The sequence below is a fragment of the Microchirus variegatus genome (genome assembly GCF_963457635.1).
Source record: "Microchirus variegatus genome assembly, chromosome: 1".
Taxonomy (NCBI): Eukaryota; Metazoa; Chordata; class Actinopteri; order Pleuronectiformes; family Soleidae; genus Microchirus; species Microchirus variegatus.
Genome location: NC_139802.1, coordinates 41922260 through 41946960, shown reverse-complemented (window position 1 = coordinate 41946960; position 24701 = coordinate 41922260). Strand labels below are relative to the sequence as shown.

General features: G+C 42.0%; 1 protein-coding gene across 1 annotated transcript; it reads right to left on the bottom strand.

Moving 5' to 3' along the window:
* Positions 1-2676: 2676 nt before the first annotated feature.
* Positions 2677-24021, bottom strand: LOC310943012 (LIM homeobox transcription factor 1-beta-like; the record flags this gene model as incomplete). The annotated part of the gene is made up of 9 exons (XM_083908490.1): positions 2677-2834; positions 2935-3123; positions 5040-5106; positions 5690-5767; positions 7581-7756; positions 8119-8342; positions 17987-18176; positions 20973-21083; positions 23616-24021. 9 exons carry the CDS (start codon positions 24019-24021, stop codon positions 2677-2679), a joined length of 1599 nt encoding a protein of 532 aa, XP_083764616.1.
* Positions 24022-24701: the final 680 nt, after the last annotated feature.

The following is a 24701-nucleotide window of genomic DNA, read 5'->3' as shown; positions in this document are numbered from 1 at the left end:
ATGTGAAAAAACGCAATGCATTCTGGGTAGCCCTCGCTCAGCAAGGGTGGTCTCGGAAAATCTCAACATTGAGGGCCTCAACTTAATTTTTCTGAGAATCGGGACAGCACTTGCACTAGAGGGAGTGCTAATTTTTGAGATTGAGGGTTAAGCAAGGAATTGGAATTCACCCAACGTGTCCTCACTACAATATCGTTTTTTTTGCATTTTAGGACCTTTTCTGGCATAGACACTGACCTTGTCAGGACTAGTTGTCCTCACGGAGACCAAAACCTGGACACAAACGTCCATCCATCCATCCATTTACAATGAAATACCAAGTCACGCACATTTACAGTCTGTTTTAAGGTAAAAGAGAAGACCAGTCAGGTACAAAAAAAGAAAAAAAACGGCTTTTAAACACCTCATCATGGGGTCGGGTTAAAGGAGGTGAAGCAGAAACGCTGAGCTGATCTGCTGTCAGGATGACGGAGAGCCTAATAAACACACTTCAGGCAAAATTCTCACCGTCAGATTCCTTTGACTTCATTAAATCTCTTCCTCTTCATCGTCTTTGTCCTTGTTCCTCACCCCGTTTTGGCTTTTTGATTTCATGATTTAACTGACTGAAATCTGGTACTTTTTGGTATTAATCTATAGAATTCCAGTAGCTAAAGTCAGACAGAAACAAGGCCTCTGGCAAGAAACGACACTGTTCACCTCTCTCGACGTACAGTATATATTAAAGGTGCATTATGTAATAAATCCAAAGCAACTGGCCGTAAAATCCTCCTAATATGTCACAGAGACTCAGGAATAATGTTCATATAACAAACTGAACTCACCAACAACAACAGTACAGACAAAATATTTGCGTAAGAAAAAATATTTTGTATCATGTTTGTGTTTTGAAATCATGTTTCAAAGCATGTGGCGCCACCTACCGCCGTCTACCAATCATTGCGGTCAGTAGAGTCTCAGTTGCCGAGCAAACCACGAGTTGCCAGTTACGTCAGAAAACGTAAACCTAAAAGACCTCGGTATTTTTGAATTTGAATGTAGTAATGTAGTTTTTGGGCCACATTCTTACATATGGCACCTTTAAACAACACATAAATCGGACAATCACACAACCCGTCTCTTCGCCGCCTCTTGTATTTGTGCGGTTTGGTACGGTCCAGTTTGGAATGGCATTTTGGATCAGAACAGCACGATCGCGAGGGAGTGACGTTTTTTTTTCTATGCATTACTATAATCAGGCTCTTTATCCGACCACATAAGTAACGACGATTTGCTGGGGAAGAGTAAAATTCCTGGTAAGCCAATCAGAGGCAGAGTTTGGTGGCGGAAACAACCGAGAGACGCACTCAGCGATCATAGTGATGACGATATCTACAATTAAGCGTCCATTTCATCCATTAAACATACACAATATTCACGTTTATTATAAATAATTGAACATACAGTTAGTCTGACATATTTGAACATTAAAAAAGTTACTATTGAGTAACTAGTAGCTATAAATAATGACTGATGTTTATCCGGTAGACTCCAGATTTGAACGTTTGCCGCAAAGCCAGATTGTGTCCATTGCAAATTTTCAGTAACTCTCTGGAGAAAAATGAAGGGAATTTGAAGATATCTGGAATAAACTGCAGGTCTGGAATAAGCAGTGGTAAGAACTGTATCGTGGAAAAGTGCCATATTTATGTCGGTCTTCTTCCACGATGGTCATCCGGACTCATTTACTTTACTAGTCTGTATCTGGAGCCTAGCAGCTGTACCGTAGCATAACTATCGAGCGTTAGCGTTGTTATTTACGCTGAAAACAAGAAAATATTGTAACCCGAGATGAATAAAACTGTAACGTTATCTGTATTTTGAGACTTTGCGTCCAACATTCTATCCCCTAGTCACCAATAGCACCAACAAGGAGACAGCTCAAATGTGCCTGTTTTGTGAAAATCTGATCTAAAGACAGAATATTTACAGGATCTACCATTTGCGATGGTACACTAATGCAACTTCTGGAGGCTCAATCTGCTCAAGACATCAGTACGCTGCTACGTATTGTGTATATACAGGTAATATTTGTAAGTTTAAAGTTATACTTCACTTAACAGAGTGTTGCATACGGTACCTTTAATTTTCCTACGTTCCCTTCAGGATAAACTGTAATGAGGTTAACCACACCATCGTTTCTTCTGAAATCATCATCATCATCAACTCAGCAGTTTAATTCCACAGTGTAACATTAATATTACATTTAGATAATACAAAGTGTAGTTCAACAAATGAAATTGCAATCAAAAACAAATAAATAATAAAGTGATACCAGTGTAAACACAAATACGATGATAAATATCAGCGATTACTGCGTGTCGGGGTTATATTGTCATTTTTAAATAAGTAATAATTATTTTATTTATTGCGTATCAGGACAATGTAGGGGAATAAATAAATTGTTGCCCAAGTGAATATGCAACACTCGATGTTTCCGAAGAACAGAACAGTGTACGACAGACCTCTCGTTCAGAGACGGGCGTGAATCTTGAGTTGTTGTTTCGAGGGATAGTTAAGTTCCCTCTTCACTGATTCATGTCAGGTCACACCATACACTTTACCCACTGTATGGTGTGACTGCACTGATGTGTCCTGGACGGCGGTTGTAATGAGACGGATAACAGTGCCAGAGTCTCAGGAGGCAAAGTAGGAGCTCTGCATGGAGTGCAGGCGATCGATGGGGTTTCCCGTGCGAGCTTGGAAGGATCCTACGTCTGTAGTGGTCAGGAAACAGTCGCTCAGACTGGTCAGAGAGGCTTCACTGTCAATGTCGTGGATAAAGGAATCGGTGCCTGGAAAAAGACAAGGGGAAGTAGCTCTAGTGTCAGCTTCCTGATGGACACGCACTGTTCTTCATGTTCAGGTACAGCAGCTATGGAGTGAGATGCTCACCGTAGGGGTTCATGTGGTCTCCTGGCATCTGTGGCGGTGTGAGGCCCTGCTGGAAAGCATCAGTGTTGTAACTGTTGTGCTCCATGGTCACCAGGTGCTGCTGCTGGTGCTGCTGCTGATGCTGGTGTGGAGGTAGAGGTCCTGAGTAGGAGTGGAGCATGGAGCCTTTCATACAGCCTGATGTTTCCTCTGTAACGGTCGGCGAGAAGAACAACAGTCGCACTTCATCACTTTGTGTAACGTCGTGTAGTTTGACTGACGATAGTCCACAATCACCACGGGAATGTTTACACTGTTAGACATAAGGGTTCCAAAGGGGTCATTCTACAAGGGTTGAGGTTCTACCTGGAACCATTTGCTTCTGAAAAACCCTTTCCCCGAAGAAAGGGTTTTTCAAGGGTTCTTTGTAACACTAATGGCTCCAGTAAGAACCATTTTGATCCAGAGAACCCTTATAAACCCCTTTCCTGAATAAAGGGTTTTATAAGGGTTCTTAGTGGAACTTTTATGAAAAGATTCCACCTGGAGCCAAAAAGGGTTCTCCTACTCTCTTAGAAATAAGGGTTCCAAAAGGGTCCTCCTACAAGGGCTGAGGTTCTACCTGGAACCATTTGCTTCTGAAAAAACATATTTCCGAAGAAAGGGTTGTTCAAGGGTTCTTGGTTAATGGTTCCAGTAAGAACCATTAGTGTTAGAACCATAGAACCCTTTAAAACCCCTTTCCTGAATAAAGAGTTTTAAAAGGGTTCTTGGTGGAACCCTCCAAAATGGTTCCAGCTAGAAAGGTTCTACCTGGAGCCAAAAAGGGTTCTCCTATGAGGACAAGCCGAAGAACCTTATATGGTTCTACATAGCACTTTCATTTCTAAGAGTATGAGCTTGTGAACATAAGCAGTTAAAGTCAGTTCAGGTGGGTCATCCATGAAACTCTTGCTAGAAGAGTAGAACCATATAAGGTTCTTCAGTTTGTCCTCATAGGAGAACCCTTTTTGGCTCCAGGTAGAACCTTTCTAGCTGGAACCCTTTTGGAGGGTTCCATCAAGAACTCTTTTAAAACCTTTTCATTCAGGAAAGAGGTTTTAAAGGGTTCTCTGGATCAAAATGGATCTTAGCGGAACCATTAGTGTTACCAAGAACCCTTGAAAAACCCTTTCTTCGGGGAAAGGGTTTTTCCAGAAGCAAATGGTTCCAGGTAGAACCTCAGCCCTTGTAGAAGGACCCTTTTGGAACCCTGATTTCTAAGAGTGTAGGGTACTGCTTTCACAATAAATCACTATGCGCATAAATACACTTTCACTGAAAGTTACGGCATCATTTTTTGCACAGATAGAATTGGAAATTGTAAAATTGGAGAATTAAGCAGTGCCAATGCTGCATTCTGGACAGAATGAGCCCACTTACTGGATCCAACCTTCAGCTGTGAGCGTTCTCTGTCCTTGTATATAGTTCTACAAATGCCAAATGTGCCAAAAACGCTTTAGCATTTGTCTGTAACGCAAGAAATTTCACCATGGAAGCACGATCTCTTTTTCAAATTAAAATATAGGTATAATATTGCATGCAAATATAATGTTATAACTGATTTTTTAAAGTCGCTTCACCAGTCATTTGAGCGGCTCTATCTCATCTTAACATCATCGTCAAACATCCTCCGTTTGTTGGTTTGCTTTGCTCATTTGATTTAACAGCAGCAGCAGCAGCAGCAGCTTCCACTATAATAAACCTGGCCGCTCTGCCAATATTGACACACTGGAAGTCCCTCAGCAGATCGAGGCGGCGTCTGCCAAAAGCCCTGAGACACTTATCTAAACTGTCTGCTCGTATCAGCTGCGCCGGAAAAATCGCGGCTAACACTTTACAGCCGCGCTGTCTGAATAAAACGACAAGTCCTGTTTACCAGCAGCGATGTCTAACCCGTGGCTTCAGAGCATGAGCCTAGCGCTAAAGCTAACAAAACTGAGCGAGTGTTTGCCGAGCGACTCCTCTCTGTATATCGTTCCCTAGACTTCGGTGTTTAAAAAGTCCTTTAACAGTCAGATTTACATGTTACGGATAATTATCGGCGTTAGCTGGAAATTTGGACGTGGGAGATGATGAATCCTCACCTTGGCCTAGCCTTTGGCTGCCGTGCTGCTCCTGCTGTTGCTGCTGTCTGCGGGCTAACTTCTTCATCTGCAGATAAACACAGTATACAGCTCGGTAGCTGAACGACACAAGCAAAACAAACAGACAAACAAATGCGGGAGGGGGGGGGGGGTGGAAAAGTGCGCGTTAACCTTCTCTAAATGACACGTTTCTAAAGCGGAACGAGCAATTCGCCCGTGTTCGATTGACGTAAAAGGTATATTTCCACATAGCTTTTGTTCAAAAACGAAATGATACATCTCTACAGCAAAAAGAATAAAACTAAAAAAGGGTTTGAGGGAAGGGACAGATGGGCCTGTATTATGTTCCACCAGTCACAGTGGGAGAAAGTGGTTTCCATCTTACACAGAGTAAATCCACACCAAAAACTTTGGCCCGGACCCAGTGGTGGATCCAGAATGTGGTTAATGACTGGGCCTGGAAAATGTACATGGGATTTTTGTTCTAAGCTGTGATGTATAAATGTATAAAAGTGATATCAGGAGGAAAAAAAACTCAGGGTAGGGAGGTCAAGAAGTGCTTGACCCTTTAAAGGTCCAGTGCGTAACGTTCAGTTTTTATTTATATTTATAGTATGTCAATTGTCGTTGTCTACTGCTGCTGCACTGACCTTTGCCCGTTGGTTCTGGAACCAGACCTGGACCACGCGAACACTGAGTCCCGTCTCTGCAGCCAGAGTCTCTCTCACCTGCAAGTCACAGCAAATGAGTCATCAGATCAGCAGGGCCGTTTCTAGCTGTTTGGGGGGCCCTATGTGCGAGATACTATTTGGGGGGGGGGCCCCCTATTTTTTCAAAATTTCGCGCGTCTCTCCAGACGCATACGTTCCGTTTTGATGACATTGTAATTAGTGTCCTGTTATTCTCATCACGTCAGTGGAAGGTGGGCGGCTGTCAATCATCCTGTCAGACTTGGGCAGACGTAACTTACCACATGACAGCCCAAACCAAAGGGGATTTTTACCTGATTAACCCACAAACATTTGTATATGTTTTTTTTAAATATAATAAAATATGAGTCTGAACTTGCAGTTTGGGGGGCCCCCTGGTGCAGCTGCATAGTCCGCATATAGCAAGAAACGGCTCTGCAGATCAGTCACATGGCAGATACTGTAGTTATGGTGTAACCAGACATTCATGGAGTGTTGGGCGTCATGTCACTCGGTTTGCTTACAACGACCATGTTAGCAAGGAAAAGCGCTTGAAAAATTAACAGCGCTGGTTTCAAGGTTTAAATATTCACTGCACACTTAAATCCACGGAGATCCAGCAATATATCTCAGGACCTGACAGAGTGAATATATCTGATCCTTATACTGCCCCGATTGTTTTCCACATGAGTGGACATTCCACCAGACCTGCAGTATTACATCTTCACAAATCACACAATGTTACAAATAGTGTCCAAAGTGCAACCCATTAGGTCTTCAATTCATTTACAAACTGGTGCAATAGATGAACTGTGATTTTAGCTATAGTTAGCTTTTTCTTTAGATAGAAAGACAGTGACTTATTCAAACAAGGAGGTATATGCCGGTTATGTACTGTATGTCTGTGGATTGTAAATTGTGATAATCCCTTTGTCTGCAACTTAAAATGACCTTGAAATTGTATAGGACATCATCACATGACCGTGTACTCACTACAGTAGTCCACACTACACCACTGATGCGATCAGATCACTGAGGTTGGCTGTTAATACCAGATTTTGAAGCATTCTTTGGATTAAACCAATTTTTGCCCGTTTGAACCGTGATCTCATTCTTTCGGTCGCTGCTCAAACCTCACAAACTCTTAATTTACCAGTCCAGAGTACGTTCCAACCCTCACACCGCGGCTTTTTCGCCTCTTCACCACAACAGTCTGGATTAATGCCAGCGTACCAACCTCCTCTTTAGTCTGTGTAACAGTGTTCCCACGCGTCTGTGAAATCCACCCTAAATATACACGGGTCATCCAAAGTGACGATACCACCTACTGCCCTGCATTACTTGATGTACGTAGGACTGCAAAGAAAATACGTCCAGTTGTGATTATTAGCGGCGTTGTAGGCACCGTACAATGTGCAGATGCTGAACGAGTAACGTTAAGCAAGAGAAATGACGTGATGTCTGGGAAACGGAAATTCCAAGAGCTCTGTCTCGCCCAAAGAAATCGCAAACCAATAAGTGAACGCCAAGGGACGAAGACGCTCTTACAGGTTGCCCTCCCATCTTAGACTGTCAGCACATTGTGTCCTTGATTGTGAGGGAATTGGTTCTGGAAAGTCCTTGAATTTGATGTCAACCAAGGTGTTGGAACCCTGGTTTGAATTCCAAAACTTAGGTCTGAAATCAATAGTAAAGGCTTAATAGGTGATATGGAAGCATAGGTGGGCAAGATATATCTTCTTAGGGTTAAATGCAGAGAAGGAATTTCCCCTGCCGGACTGATAAAGGACTCATTTATTCTTATTGTATCGCCCACCCCCCGAATATGGAAGTAAAACATCTCCGCCCTCACCTTTCTGCAGGGTTTGGAGGAAACCTCGAAGGAGGCCTTGAAGGCTCTCCTCTGCTGCGTCGAGAGGATGGTGCGAGGCCGTTTGGAACGGCAAGCGTCTTTGCCGTCGCAGCTGCCTTTGCCTGCTGCGGGACACTTCCCCGATGCCACGTTCGTGTCCTCGTCGTCACTGTTATCTGTCACAGACACAAAGAAGCAATGAGTTTGTGAGGTCAGGTTCAATGTAAAGATTTCTACAGAAGGCAGGAACTAAGAACCTTTGCAGTGTTCCCAGGGCAGAGACTGTAGACATCTGCTCAGGGGTTAGGGCTTAAAGTCCCTGTAAATTCAAATCAGATGTGTTTCTTAACTCAGTATTTATGGGTGAGCATCCTTACAGGATGACTCAAGATGCATGGGCAATTCCCTTTCTATGGGGCAACACTACCAGCGACACTACCAGCAAAAAGTCTCTCAACGGTCTTTTACGTCAAGTTTGAAGACACGCTGAGGAAGTTAAAGTACGCCAGCTTCATTGAACTTGAATTCGTGATATTACCCGAGTTCAAGTTGTCCGAGCTGAGCAGCTCCCTCTCCCGCTCGTAGTCGTCCTTGCAAAGCAGCCGACCGGCTTTCAGGACAAACTGGTCTCCTTTGCAGAGCTGTCGCTCACACATGCAGCAGCAGAAGCAGAGCAGGTGGTAAACGCTGTCCTGAACTCGCATCACCAACTCGGTGGGCGCTATCTTCCCCAAACAGCTGCTGCACTTTGAGGAAAACAACCTGAGGAAACACGGATGGAGAGAGGAGTGTGAACGTTGTGGCGTGTGCTGTCCTGAAAAAAAGCCTGAAGAGGTTCATTGATCATATGTACACATCTATTTATGCAACTGTATAACAGTATGTCTCATGTTTCGTCCCAGGATTCGAGCAGCCACACTGCCGTCTTACTGACCCGTCTTAGATTTGCGATGCTTACCACAGCATCGCTAAGGGCCGGGTGATCATTTGATGTAAATTTCATAAATCTTGCCATTTCCATGGTTGTCCATGCAGAACATTTGCGGACAACAACGAGCACACCTCTAAATTTAATCCATGCAACTGATGTCACTCTTGTTTTGGGCAAAAGAGACAACAAAGAAGTCAGTAACCATGGAAAAACTTGCTTGAGGTTATGTGAGAAAGGCCACTGGTACACATTATCTGCACAACATATGGTTCATTCAGTAGGCGCAAACTCCTGGTGAGAAACTGCTACTACTGGAATGGAATATGAAACTGAGTATGCACATGTGGAATGCAAGACTGTGCCCAAGGACACATCAGCATGTACGCTAGCGGAGCTGGGAATCATCCCACAACCTTCCAGTTGAAAGTTGACTCACTCTACCACTGAGCTACTATCAGCCTGAAGTACAGAACATTATAAAAAAAAATGCTACAAAATTTGGCAAAGTAATAAAGCTTAACCTCTTCTTCCTTGACCCTCTTTTTCGAAAATTATATGCCCAAACTAAATAGAGTAAATCTCTGCAGTTACAAGCTCTATGTGGATTATCTTGGTATCAAAATAAAGATAATACTTGTGAGATTCCATGAGACATGTATGTTTCACTGTAGATGCCACCGTGTCAGAGTAAATGTACATGGAACACATGGATTTTTTTTTCTCGCCTAAAAAAATATTGTATTTTAAAGCAAATATCACCTTTAAAATATGCAGTAGGAGCTTAAAACACATGGAGGTCATGTAACAACATGTGGACATGAGCTGTGCAAAAGTCTGATGCTGCTGAAATGAAGCAAAGTAAAATTACAGAGGTTTTAGTAAATAGATGTCTAAGGCGTTCTCTCTTTTGGCACAGTTTGGCACCATCTGTGCCATTTGAGATTTCTTAGGTACCAAATTATTAAAACCCATTTAATTTCATACTCATGTCACTATTGGTCTACAAAGAACTTGTTTTGGAAAAACATCTAAACTTGGTTAGCGAGTCAAAAGGACATAAATACAAATGACGCATTTGTGCGGACATTCGCCCTTCTCTAATCAGAACGATCTAATGTCGCTCTGCAATGATCAATCAGACCGGGAATAGTCCAAAAAGCATGCTGGAAAGTGTACCGGGGGCAGATACTGTAAGTGTGCAAAACAGTTCATGGTCAGGATGACAGGCTGAGGGCGCATGCAATAAATAAAATGACAACACACTTTAAAAACAACCTGAACTACCCCTTACCCTGAACAACAACAAGATAAATCCACGTACAACTCTTCAGGCCAACTCTTTCACACTACATGTCATTGCTGTGTGCCGTAACGTCACCCCCGCGTGGGCAAAATCCAGATAGCAAAACAGCCGCCAGATGTGTTCAGGCGAGATTAACGAGTCACGTTCTTAACCCCTTCCAGTTCCTCTGCCCCCCGAGAAAGACCGTTTGATGTCGTAATGGCCCACACGGGGTCTGTTCTAACCATTCAGACGGAAAGAATAGGGACAGTTTTCCGACCACTCCCCGCAACCAACTAATGATCTTCAGAAAGGGAAGTGGGCACTATTAGAGGAGGGAACTTTAGTGAAGTGATGTATGCGCCGCGTCTGAAGGACTTTGACAAATTCAAGATGCTTGAATGGTTTGCCCCGTTGATCTTTCTTTGTCTGTTTGATTTTCTAATTATTAAAAAGAATCCTAGAGATTTTACTATATCTACTATCAGTAGCTGTATATGTATGTTTATACTGTATCTCCTGTACCATTACCATTATCATTAAGTTTTAAAACACATTGCATCATTATAGCCCATATATAAATATATTGTATTGTATTGTATATTATTGTGAACTTTTTTCATGTTTTTTGTAACATATTACTTTTTGTCATTTTATATTTCATTTTATTGATATTTTTACTGTCTATAATTACCCTACGTGGTAACATATCATTATGGTAACTATCACAAACAATATATCCATCTTCTGACTGTATGAATATGTGCAGTATAGGCTCAAAAAATATAGATGATCCATTTATGCAAACTGTGAAAATATATATGTATATATATACTTAGTCCACATATTTCATATAAGGAAATTCAATATATGGGAGATGAGTTGCTCATTATATGAGTGTAACTTGGCAGCTGCCGTTCTAATCCTTTCCTCCTTCGCTTCACGACACATCTGGTCATTTACTGTAATGTGTTTGAAGTCTCTGTATATTCCCAAGAAGTCCGTCATTGATCTCGTCAGACAGTAGAAAGAACTACATGTGGAAACTACTGCACGTGCTGTGACGTCATCTTTGCACTCGGATGTTTCTCACTGTGTGTGTGCAGATATTACTCATGTTGTGGGGACTTAAAGAAAGTTCCTATAACATAAATTGTTTGTTTTTTTTGTCTCAAATGTCCATTGTCAAAATTCTCTCTTAAATGATTATGAATTGATTATAAATCTGATGTATTATTATTATTATTATCATACTGGATCTTAGGAAAAAAGTGACGGCCCTTCAGAATACACTGTCCAACACAGTTGAGGTGGAAAAGACAGAAACTTCATCAGAACAAATTTTTAAAACAACCTATAATTATAGCCCACGTACCGAATATCAGTTATACACATGCTGATCCTTTAAAAACAAACAGATTCTGCTGTTGGTTCTGTCTAACTGTGGGGTCTACGGAACACTGCGAGAGCAACTGGTGAGCCTGTTTAGACTTCAATGAACTCCTCCTTTGTGAGTCTGTGGACTTAAAGTCTAGTGGTGTTTTTAGAAAAGAAAAAAACCTTGTTTGGCGCAGCTTTCCGTGTAAGTAAGCTTTTGTCCCCGACCACTGCTGAGCAGTTCGTTTCATTGAGGACCTGGACCACCACTGCTGGGGGGGGGGCAGCCTCTTTAGAAGAGCCTCCTTGACCCCCCCTTGGCCCTGGCCCTGCGCCCTATGCTTCCACACTGCTCCAATGGATTACCGACCATAAAGAGGTACGGGATTAAAGAGGATAAGAGGAGTAAAGAAAGGATGAAGCCATAAAAACAGACTGTGTGTGTTACTTCGCTGTGCTCCTGTTTGCTCTAGCTCCTCGGGGAGCCGGGTGACCTAAAGGAAGAGAATGGGGGGGTCGGCCAGGGACTGGCAGCTTGTTGGAGTTTTAATTAGTAGGTGTAATTAATAGATGGTTGTGAAGGAGGTAGATGGACATAAAAGCAGGATTCGAGGAGTGGGGATGTGCTGTTTGCTCAGCCAAAGCTCAAGAAGTCAGAAGAAAGCCTGGAGATTCTCTGGGGGACGCACCTCAAAATGTTTGTTAGCAGAGAAATAACCACAGCAATCAATCACACGCTGCTTTTATTTATTCTCCTTCTGGAGTTTCTTCTGGTTCCAGAGCGTGGCGAGAGCTAAACTTTCATACCTAAGGAACACCTTAGGTATGAACATCCCTTTGTCTGTTGAAGGGGTCTGCCCCTCCAGGCCGTGCTTTCACACCCCTTTGTCTACAGCAGGTATCGCGGCCAACACCACCACCACCCCCCAGAGGTATCCTGCAGGATGTTGTAGTTTGGTGCAAGTTGAGTCTAGACGTCCAAATTGGAATGCACAAAAGGACCTGTTATCTTGGGTTAGGCTCACATCTTGGGTTTCTTTTCCATTACAATATGTACACAGGATTTTTTGTGGCATTATTGATCAATAATTATATAATGTGTAAATCAATTGATGTGAAGGAGAACATCTCTGCACCTCCTTTGGCCTCACAGGTAAATCCGTAACATCTCAGGAGGCTTTGAACGATCAGATCACAGGGTTTAGTGACCTGTGATTGGTCAGCAGGAGCTCAAATAGATAGACGTATAGACCTATAGACGTACAAGACAACACATGAATCAGACAATATGTCAGACAACTCGTCTCTTCGTCATAAAAGTAAAAGTGTGCTCCAAGCGATGGGAACCCAAAAGCAATGGGGTCAATATCCGATAGAACATATTGGCAACAGGGAGAACAACCTCTTTGAATGATACGATTGAAAGCTTGTGTTATATATTAACTTTTAAGCATTCAGTAAGTTAAACTTATACGACATGTACATCGAAGGATCACTACAGCTCTTTTCGACAACTAGTAGGACAAACACAGGTGCTATAATTTAATACTGTATGCATACTTCCTGTACTTCTGGCTGTATTTTAACAAAGAGACTGGGAAATAATCATATATGGTCATTATTATTGCATTGCCAAAACAACACATCCAATAAGACTTTTGCACAGCGCATACCATGCTGACTTCCCATTACTGAAAAGGCGAGGTTGTGTTTGTGTATTTCCACCACCTCAGCAGAGGAGAAGGAGGGAGACGAAGGTGGAATTGTCTTCTCTTGGCAACACGGCAGAAGCAAAGCAAATGCCAAGTAACACACAGTCAAGACTATGAAAGAGAAAAAATGCAAATCGCACGAGACTATTGACAGTTGTAGGGTTCTTTTTGAGTGACATTTTGGGAAATGTTCTTTCGTCTTTATTTGCTTTACTCTCATGACTCCTGGTTCTCCAGACGATTGTCGTTGGACAATCTGAGTGGTTTTCTAGTTATATTAGGGACTGTCCACACAAAATGAAAATGTGTAGGTGAATACGCAAAAGTTTTATATCGCATGGACATTTTATCCACATGTAAACAGCGCAAAACCTAATGTTTGTCTGCCTGTGTCCGTCTGACTGTCTCATATGAACCACTATTGGGACAAATGGCAGAATCTGGTTCCCATTTGTCCCCTGGCTCGCCTCTGGTAATAAAAATAATTAATTCAACAAACTCCTCTGACGTTCCCGTCTAAAAACCCAACGGTTATGGCCCTTGTGACAGAACCCTAATTCTGTGCCTCCCGCCCCGGTGGCTCGGCGGTTTGGCTCTGCTGCAGTGTCTCACTGTTTGATCCCCAGGCCCATTAAGAGGCTGCGGCATAAAAGCCGCCTTCACGTTTCCGAGACGTTTTTACAGCGGCGGCTCTCAGTGCTCAGACAGTGGTAAAAATATCATTTGGAATTGAGTTTTTCAACTGTGATATTGTCATGGTCTGCTCCCGGACATAGAGTTCAGTAAAAGTATTTCTGTTTTTTCTATTTTTCTATTTTGCATTTTCAGTTTTTCCAGTTATTTTTGTATTGTCTGTTTTTTTAATTGTCTTCTGCTTGATTTTGGTTATTCATTCATTGTTCTCCTCTGTCCCTCTGTGGGAGTTGGCCCCCATACCTGCAGTAGATAAAAGGGGGTGTGAAAACACGGCCTGGAGGGGCAGACCCCTTCAACAGACAAAAGGGATCTGAAAGGGGTCGTACTCAGGTATAAATGTTTAGGTCTCGCCACGCTCTGGGTCTTTCGTCATCTTGAACCACTCGTGTGTAGATTGACCTTTTCTTTGCAAAGAAAATAAAACCTTGCTGGCAGTAGCAGAGAATTTCTACAAAACCTATCACCAAAAACCCAGGGAGGTGGTGGTGGCAGCGTTGTAATTATCCCTCAAGTTTCATCCATATCCATGACCCATTTACTCGATTTAAGTAATTAAGTAATTATTTCCATTCATTTAATCTCATTAATTATTCATTTCCAAGCGCTTTTGGGTGGTGGGTTAACACCTTTTTCTGTAATTTGTTCTAAGAGTTAAATATTCTTGTTCACGCTCCTCTTGCACCATATTAACAACTTCCTTCACTTGTCGTCGTCTCGACCGGGAAGCAGATGTTTTCCTCAGACAGTAGCCGACTCTGAAAACGACTCTACGTGTCCACACACTGCTCTGCCCGTCTTTGAAGTCAGCGCAGGGTCACAAGGACCCCGAGGCATAAATCACTGCGGCCGGACGACGGAGTCCAGCGAGGCGATGAAACCTAATCTGCGCGTTTTTTTCCACCAAGGCATGTTTTTCCTTTGCTCTGCTTGGCCGTCGATCAGCTGAGGTATCAAAACAGAGCAGGGCTTTAAGGAGCTCCTGCTGGTCTCTGTGTTGCTCCTTTGAGGGGGTTGACTTTGTTAACCACCCCCCCCCCCCCCACCACACACTCTGTGGGGGTGGAGTAAGTCAAGAGCCTGCTGTGTCTGGGTCCAGGATTTACTCCTGGATCCTCACCTGCTGGGGTCTCTGCTTTGATTAATGCTGAGCAGCTCAGCTCCTCTGGTTTCTGCAGACATAAAACCTGCCCACTTTTACAATGACATTAGCCACATAGCTCTTTGTTTAATGATGGAGTGCAAAGAGGCAGCGCTATTGGCACTTTTCCATTACACGCTTCCAGCCTCACGTCGTTTTTTCCGTGACTTCATAGAACCTCCTCAACGTGGGCAGGGTCATCATAGCTACCCGGCTCCGAGTACAGGCTTTGGTCGTCTCCCGCTGTAGTGGGTAACGTACGCTTTGATTCTAAAGCCACGAAAAAGTCGAGAAAGAGTCATGTGAAGGGTTTGAACACTTATTTCCACTTGCCGTACACCCAAGTTACATTTTTATCCCCATATATCCAAGCTTATTTCGGATTAACAACACATAAATAATATTCCCTTGATGTTCCAGGTCGTGAATGATGATCTATTGATTTAACGGCAACCCAACAAAACTGCTAGATATTTTCCAGGACATTGTGGGGACCACGTTCGGGACTGGGCATAATGTCCCCACAAGGAAAAATGTCCTCATAACAAAGGTGTTTTGTCAGGTGGTGGTCCACACAAGCATATAAAGACGAGATCGTACACACACACATACACATACACGCACAAATCAACATATCTTTACCAGATTGTGGGGATCATATTCAGGACCGGGCACAATGTCCTCACAAGGAAAAATGTCCCCATAACAAAGGTGTTTTGCCAGGGAGTGGTCCATAAAAGCATATAAAGACAAGAACATGCACACACATCTACATGTCTTTACCATATTGTGGGGACCACGTTAGGGACCGGGCACAATGTCCTCACAAGGGAAAATGTCCCCATAACAAAGGTGTTTTGCCAGGGAGTGGTCCATAAAAGCATATAAAGACAAGAACATGCACACACATCTACATGTCTTTACCATATTGTGGGGACCACGTTAGGGACCGGGCACAATGTCCTCACAAGGGAAAATGTCCCCACAAAAGAGGTGTTTTGCCAGGGGATGGTCCACAAAAGCATAGAAAGACACACACACACACACACACACCTATATGTCTTTACCACATTATGGGGACCACGTTCGGGACTGGGCATAATGTCCCCACACGGAAAAATGTCCCCACAAAAAAGGTGTTTTGTCAGGGCATGGTCCACACAGGCACAGAAAGACAAGACCATACACACACACACACACACACACACAATCACACACACAATCACACACACAATCACACACACACACACACACACACACACACACACATCTACATGTCTTAACCACATTATGGGGACCACGTTCGGGACCGGGCATAATGTCCCCACAAGGAAAAATGTCCCCACAAAAAAGGTGTTTTCCCAGGGGATGGTCCACAAAAGCATAGAAAGACAAGATCATACACACATGCACACACACACACATCTACATGTCTTTACCATGTTGTGGGGACCACGTTAGGGACCGGGCATAATGTCCCCACAAGGAAAAATGTCCCCACAAAAAAGGTGTTTTTCCAGGGGGTGGGCCACATAAGCATAGAAAGACAAGATCACACACACACTCACACACTCACACACACACACACACACACACACACACACACACACACACACACACACACACACACACACACACACACACACACACACACACTGCTTAGGTGACCTATGTGTTGTTGCTGTTGTTGCCGTCGTGTTGAGCCTGTTACTGTCTAATATCTAATATTGTAAAATAGTGCTGCAGTGCTTGTTCTCCTCCTCCTCCTCCTCCTCCTCCTCCTCAGTCTCTGCCGCCGCTGGTGACCATGCAGACGTCTGCAGACGTCCGGTGTGTGCAGCAGTAAACACTGGAGACACAGCGGTAAGCGTTCAAAGCTCCAGGACTACACAAAGGCCTTTTTTTAAAGAAAAGCAAAAGAATAGAAAAGCAAAAGCAGACAGAGAAACCCAGCAGAGATTATCTGACAGTTACACGGCCGGCTGTCAGCACGCTGCCCAGACTGTACGCAAAAAAAAAAAAAAACAGAAAAACAAATCCTCAATAGACGAGTGAAGACCACCCAGATGCGGGGAGGACCCCCAACAGCACTGCCCCCATCTACACACACACACACACACAATTCTGGTCACCTTTAAATTTAAAGTTATGTTGTAAATTAAAATTCCAGGATTTCATTTTAACTCTAATTTCCATAATAAACTACATCATTATAATTCACAATACAGCTCCACATGTGTGTGTTTCATTTTGAAATGACCGTGTGTTACTATGACAGGAAACGGAATTGTTTTAGTGTGATTTACACAGTACAATAAAGTCGCTATAGTAATAGTAATATATTTTATATCATTATTACTTTGAAGTTGTAGTAAATTTGTACACGAACACTATACAATGGTGTATAAATGTATAGGTTTTGTTTTGTTTTTCCTTCATTTAAATTTTTTTTTTGAATTCTGACATATCAGATATTTTACTTTTTGCTAATTCCAATAAGCAAAAGGTAAAGGGTTTTAAAAGGGTTCTTGGTGGAACCCTCCAAAAGGGGTTCCAAGTGGAACCTTTATGAAAAAGATTCTACCTGGAGCCAAAACCCTTAATTCAGGAAAGGGGTTTTAAAGGGTTCTCTGGATCAAAATGGTTCTTAATGGAACCATTAGTGTTAGTAAGAACCCTTGAACAACCCTTTCTTCGGAAATGCGTTTTGTCAGACGCAAATGGTTCCAGGTAGAACCTCAGCCCATGTAGAAGAACCCTTTTGGAACCCTTATTTCTAAGAGAGTAGGAGAACCCTTTTTGGCTCCAGGTAGAACCTTTTTATAAAGGTTCCATCTGGATACTTTTTGGAGGGTTCCACTAAGAACCCTTTTAAAACCCTTTATTCAGGAAAGGGGTTTTAAAGGGTTCTCTGGAAGCAAATGGTTCCAGGTAGAACCTCAGCCCTTGTAGAAGAACCCTTTTGGAACCCTTATTTCTAAGTACTGCGTTCAAAAAAACGCTCTACCTGGAGCCAAAAAGGGTTCTCCTATGAGGACAAGCCGAAGAACCTTATATGGTTCTACTTACTTAGCACTTTTATTTCCTAAGGGTGTAAAAACAAAAGAATGGAAAAACATGTCATAATCTGGATTATTGTGTGTGTGTGTGTGTGTGTGTGTGTGTGTGTGTGTGTGTGTGTGTGTGTGTGTGTGTGTGTGTGTGTGTGTGTGTGTGTGTGTGTGTGTGCGTGCGTGCGTGCGTGCGTGCGTGCGTGTGTGTGTCTCTTACTGCTGGTAGTCAGTCTTGCAGTAGAGTTTGGTGTCTCGGCTGTAGCAGGTGGCGGTGAGCGGCCGCTGGCACGCGGCGCACTGCAGACACTCCTCGTGCCAGGACGACTCGTTGACCCGCAGCAAGAACCGGTCGGAGATGATCCGCGTGCAGCCTTCGCAGACGGCGCCAGGAGGAGAGTCCAGACCTGCTGAGGAGGAGGAAGAGGAGGGAAAGATGGGGAAGAGTGAAGGAGGAAATTGGAATTTGGAATGAAGTGATGCGACTTAAATCTGGTCTTTATACACTACCGGTCAAAAGTTGCGGCTCGCTTAGAAATGTCCTTATTTTTGAAGGAAAAGCACTTTTTTTTTCAATGAATATAACATTAAATTAATCATAAATACACTCTATATATTCTTAATGTGGTAAACGACTATTCTAGCTGCAAACGTCTGGTTTTTAATAGAATATGTACATAGGTGTATAGAGGCCTATTTCCAGTGTTCTAATGGTACATTGTGTTTGCTAATCGCGTTAGAAGGCTATTGGATGATTAGAAAACCCCTGTGCAATGATGTTAGCACAGCTGAAAACAGTTGCATGTTGAATAAAACTCATTATTTCTAATCTTGTCAATGTCTTAAGACTATATTTTCTATTCATTTTGCAACTCTTTTGATGAATAAAAGTCTGACTTAATGGAAAACACAACAAAATTGTATAGGTGAGCCCAAACTTTTGACCGGTAGTGTATATTAGCGAGCTGTGAATGAGTTTAACTCATGCAACATGTGAATGTATTGAATAAACCTGGTGTAATAAGATTTCTTTAAATTAAATAGTAGCACATAGAAATAGAAATAATGATCCTCTATTGTCAATATATATATACATATATATATGTATGTATATATAGTATTGCTAAAACAACAAATCTAATGGTGAACTAAGACTTCTGCACAGTACTGTATATATGATCATATACTTTAATATACTTTACAGGCCTAGGTTTAAACAACAACATCAACAACAACAAAAATATATATATTTACAATAAATAAAGAGCACACATTGTTTTGCGAGAAATATTTTGGAGCAGCATCTGACTCATGTTCATGTTCAGTATATTTATAAAAATTAGAAAAAAAGGAGAAAAACAAATGATGTAGTTGGAATGGAATCTAAAAAAAATGTTTAAAGTTCATTTAAAAGTTATACGTTATTTTTATTTATTTATTATTATTATTATTATTATTATTATTATTATTATGACTATTTTGTATTGAGTTCACTGGATCAGTGAGCAGCCAGGAGACCCTGTATATAAACGGTATATAAACTGTATATAAAAGAATGTTTTTATATTTACAATCACAATTAAATAATTAAGGATAAAGCGGTGGATAATGGGTGGTTGGATGGATAACAATAAAATTATTATTTTATATACAGTTTTACGCTCCTGTTTTAAGAGGAGATGTGTGGTGTTATTTCTAGGAATTCTGGATTTAAAAAATAAAAGAGAATATTGGCCTGGAATCAATAAAATAAAATAAAATATATATATTTATATTTAGGGTCACAGGCAAAAAGAAAGTAGCTTTAGTAAAAAAATTTGAAAATAGGTCACCTTATCTCCATCTTACAGTAATCACTCATTGCGTGGTCTCTGTTTTAACGTCCAGAACACACACACACACACACACACATCTTTGCCCTCACAGCCTATAATCCAGAATATAATCTATTCATTTATGTTTTACCTGGAGACCAACAGAAAAACACACGTTTGATGAAACGTACAATTTTTTTTTAAATCAAATTGTGTTATTTATGAGGACATGAAAAAGGTGCTTAACTACAGCAGACTGTATTTACCAGGCCTGAGAAGCAAGAATAACGTATTTCATCATATTTCTCATTATTACAGGAATATTGGATAAATCACTGATAAATCATATGTGGGTTTAGAAAATAAAAAATCAATGCATCAAATCAGTCCTGTAGATAAACGTCTTCATTTCACAGATAACACAGATTCTCTTATGCATTTTAAACCTCCCTCTGATTCTATTTTTTATATATTTCTTCATTTATTTATTTTACTACGCCATTGTTTTTCATCTTTTTGTTGTTGTTGTTGTTGTTGTTGTGTCTGTTTTTATTGTTTAGCACATTGAGTAGCACTTGTGTATGAAACTAAATATAATTAAATATCCTTAACAATGGCTATTTTTTTATGGATATATATTCTACAAGTGCAAATTAAATAAGTTCAATAATTAAATTGCTAAATTTTTACTGTGTGGTTTATTATTTTTTTATTATTATTATTATTATTATTATAAGTAGTAGTAGTAGTATCAAAAATAATAATAATAATAATAAAACACATTATCCTATTTTTTGTTTGTAAAATTAGTAAATGACACATTTTAACGTGCTAAACTCACTGAAGCCTTTAATTTAATTAATTTACATAATACATTATTTTCTAATTTAATATGAAATATGAACATGCAAAAAATTATACATATATATATATGTATATATATAAGTATTTTTATTTAAGTGAAATATTCAGGAAGTGTTTTGGTTTGGTTTAATTTAATTTTTACCATTTTTAGCCATTTTTCCACTGTTTACTTTAAAATCGAGTCTTTTATGTAAAGTGTGGCTTAATGTATTTATGTACCTTTATTTTTTTAATATAAGATATCTTATATAAACAGTATATACAGTACACACAAAACAAAACAAAACAAAATAATATTTTTTTTTTTACACAGAGATTTCCAGTTTGTATCTCTTATCTTCCTGAGTCATGAAAATAAAACAATTAAACTCAACTTCACTCTGCGCTGTTATTATGTGTATTTTAATTGTGGACATTACAAATAAATTAAATTCAAGCAGATAATAATGTAGAAATCAGTGTGTGTGTGTGTGTGTGTGTGTGTGTGTGTGTGTGTGTGTGTGTGTGTGTGTGTGCAAACACACTCACCGATCATGCGCTCCAGAGCGCTGACATCAGTCTGCACACGGTCCTCGATCTTTATGTCCCTGAGCATCTTCAGACGCTTCCACAGGTGAAGAGTCTCAGGTGATCGACCCACTGCAGTTTGTGTCGAGTGGAGTGGAGTAATGAGGCTAAAGTGTATCCTCAACCCTCAGTCCTCCACACACACACAGACACACACACACACACAAACACACACACACACAAGCAAAACAAAACTTGGTGGAAACAAATCGGTGTGTAAAATCCACAAAGGCTGAACCTTCAAGAGTGTTGAGTGTCCCACAGTGACAGTCCACACACACATGCACATTTACACACACACTCCTCCCGCCCTCTGTAGCCCTAGGACCCGCCCACAAACAGCAAAAACACACCCAGAGTGAGCGACTGCTGTACTTCTTAGGACACTGCAGACAGCCCAAAACCACACGTGTCAAACTCGAGGCCCGTGGCTCACATCTGGACCACCATACAATTGTTTTTGGCCCACGAGATATTATGTTTTATAATTTTTTGCAAACCACATAAACACTTATGGTTTCCTCACTCAAGAAATACACAAATTAAGAAATAGAAAAGCACTCGGAGAGCGCAGACCTCCGCCAAGTCAGCTCAGTGCCTACAAAAGTAGCGATAAAAATAGTGATAGCGTCTACGGATCACGCCCCAAAATGTAATCAAAAACATTACCTCCTTGGCGGAGGTCAACGAGAGACAACAATGGCTAAAAAGTAGTTTGTATTTCCGAGTTCCGACTAAAATTTGGAACACACCATAACGGCAGCAACGAATAAGAAGTTAGCCAAATGAAAAGATCTCCGACAGCAGCTTTAAACATCGGAAAGTCATTTCAAAGAGTAAATTGGAAAAGCACTTGGAGAGTGCAAACCAGAAGCCCCACCCCCTACGGATCAGGCCCAAAATTCAATCACTTGTTCCTGGTCCCATTGCGGACGTTTCCTGAAAATTTCATCTAAATCCAATTGTAACTTTTCGAGTTATGGTGCTAACAGACAAACAAACTCCGGCGAAAACATAGCCTCCTCGGCGGAGGTCAGTGAGATACAACAATGGTAAAAAAAGTAGTTTGTATTTCCGAGTTACGACTACAAACGGAACACGCCGTAATGGCAGCAACGAGCAAGAAGTTAGCCAAAAGACGAGATCTCCGACAGCAGCTTTAAACATCGGAAAAGTAACTTCAAAGAGTAAACTGGAAAAGCACTCGGAGAGCACAGACCTCCGCCAAGGCAGCTCAGAAGCCCCACCCCATACGGATCACGCTCAAATTTTAATCACTTGTTCCTGGTCCCATTGCGGACATTTCCTGAAATCCAAATCCGTCTGTGACTTTTCGAGTTATGTTGCTAACAGACAACGATGGTTGAAAAGTAGTTTGTATTTCCGAGTTCCGACCACAAATGGAACACGCCGTAACGGCAGCAACGAGCAAAAAGTTAGCCAAAACACGAGATCTCCGACAGCAGCTTTAAACATCGGAAAAGTAACTTCAAAGAGTAAACTGGAAAAGCACTCGGAGAGCACAGACCTCCACCAAGGCGGCTCAGAAGCCCAACCCCCTACGGATCACGCCCAAAATTGAATCACTTGTTCCTGGTCCCATTGCGGACATTTCCTGAAAACTTCATCCAAATCCGTCTGTGACTTTTCTGTGAGTTTTGTTGCTAACAGACAAACAAACTCTGGCAAAAACATACAAACATACATTGAACGTATATAGACGCCTTTCAGGTCACTCAAGGTCACTGTACAAAGTATAAAGACAAAAGGCAAATGTCAGATAAAATCCAAGAAGCAACATCAAAGCTCACCAAAATGTTACAGAAGATAATAAATATAAAGTTTAATGAAATATAAACCCATACGTCTATGAGAGTGAACAAGTCTCATATGTCTGAAGAAGTGAGTAACTAGTTAAGGCCTAACGCTAACATTGACCGAATCGTCAGTCAAATCTTAAGAATGAGGACGAGAATGAAGGACGTCTTCGGTCTGCAGAGTACGGGCCTGCTCAGAAATGAGGTTCTACCTCATTAGGACCAGGTTTTGGTCCACCATGAAGACTGGTGCTGGTCCTGACAAGGTCAGTTTTTCATGCCAGAAAAAGTCCATCGGTGTCTGGTTTTGATGACTTCAGAATTCAGACATTACCTCTTAGAAACAAGGGTTCCAAAAGGCTACTTCTACAAGGGCCGAGGTTCTACCTGGAACCATTTGCTTCTGAAAAACCCTTACCTGAATAAGGGGTTTCTTGGTGGAACCCTCCGAAAGGTTCCACCTGGAGCCAAAAAGGGTTCTCCAATGAGGACAAGCCAAATAACCTTATATGGTTCTACTTAGCACTTTCATTTCTAAGAGTGTATACCTACAAATTTGAGCACGAGAACTGATTAAAGTGGCTCAAGTATTTATTGTTGGGTAAATTAAGTCATTGAATTATCCTTTTAGGTTTTACAGTGTACTTGGTATAACAATCGATGAACGGGATCCTCCATCTATCCTAAATATTTGCCTACAGACCCATGCTTATGAAGGACAAGAGGACAAAAGCAACAAGGACACCCAGATACAAGGCTCTGCAGTGGACCTCCCGAGGACGCTCACGCGACTTCTTAAACATCTTCTCCGCGTGTCTCTGAAGGCAAGGAACGACCGCGGACTCCACGGGACCCTGCTCCAGCAGCTTGTGCTTCAGCTCGTCGCCGAACTTCTCCCGAAGCTCCCCGACGACCTCCGCGGCCATCGCCTTGGCCTCGTCGAGGTGCGGAACGCGGCCCTCGGCGACCATGAGCCCTATGACGGTTTGGGTCACCAGGCGGGAGATGTGAAAGACCTTCTCCTGGTCGGAGAGTTTGTCGACCGCGCCGGTCTTCTTGAGGACGTGGATGACCGCTCGCACGAGGAACAGGTCGGCCTGCCTCTCCGCCTCTTCCGCGGACGGCTGCATTTTGACCTTCATGTGCTTTTTGTACGCTCTGCAAAACGGCAGACGGCACACGTGATGTTGCATTTTGGTCTTCTTTTAAATCTTTGCTGTTTCCAGGTCACCGCAACACCTCTTCCCGTGGCTTTGATCTGACCGTGACATGTAAGGACGTATCATGACTTCATAGATTCTCTGTTCACCGTTGGGAGATGGGACTGAGGAGACGACGAAGACCACATATAGTTGCACATATATGTTAGTTATGGAGGTCTACTTACATACATTAACTTGGTTTTATGGTCAAAAACCTCCTAGTTGCTGTAAACGAGCCGATAGAAATCTGTCTTTTCTGACGCTGTTTCCCAGCCGCGATATTTCAGACTCAACTCTCACACCCAGAAGACAGAGTGTGTTGTGATTGGCCAGCCAGCGTAGAAGCTTCCCAACTGTCTTGTGATTGGCCAGTACCCGGAAGTGACATGTTCAGCACACCCGCTCTCAGAGGCGCAGCTCCCCCCTCTGGAACGGTGGATGCACTGCGACTCATTATCAAAACATTGTTTTAACAGTGTTTAAAAATAGCTTCTTCACGATTCCCCGCCGCAGTCCCTTTTATGACTTTGACCCAGAGTCAGAAGACACTGTCGCTCGTGAAACACCTCCACAACGGACGTTATTCTTCTTCTGCGGTTCAATGTACGCAACCGGATGTGCCCGGACTAGCGCCCGGAGCAGGACGATCTGCTGTTCCGGAGAACCTGTGT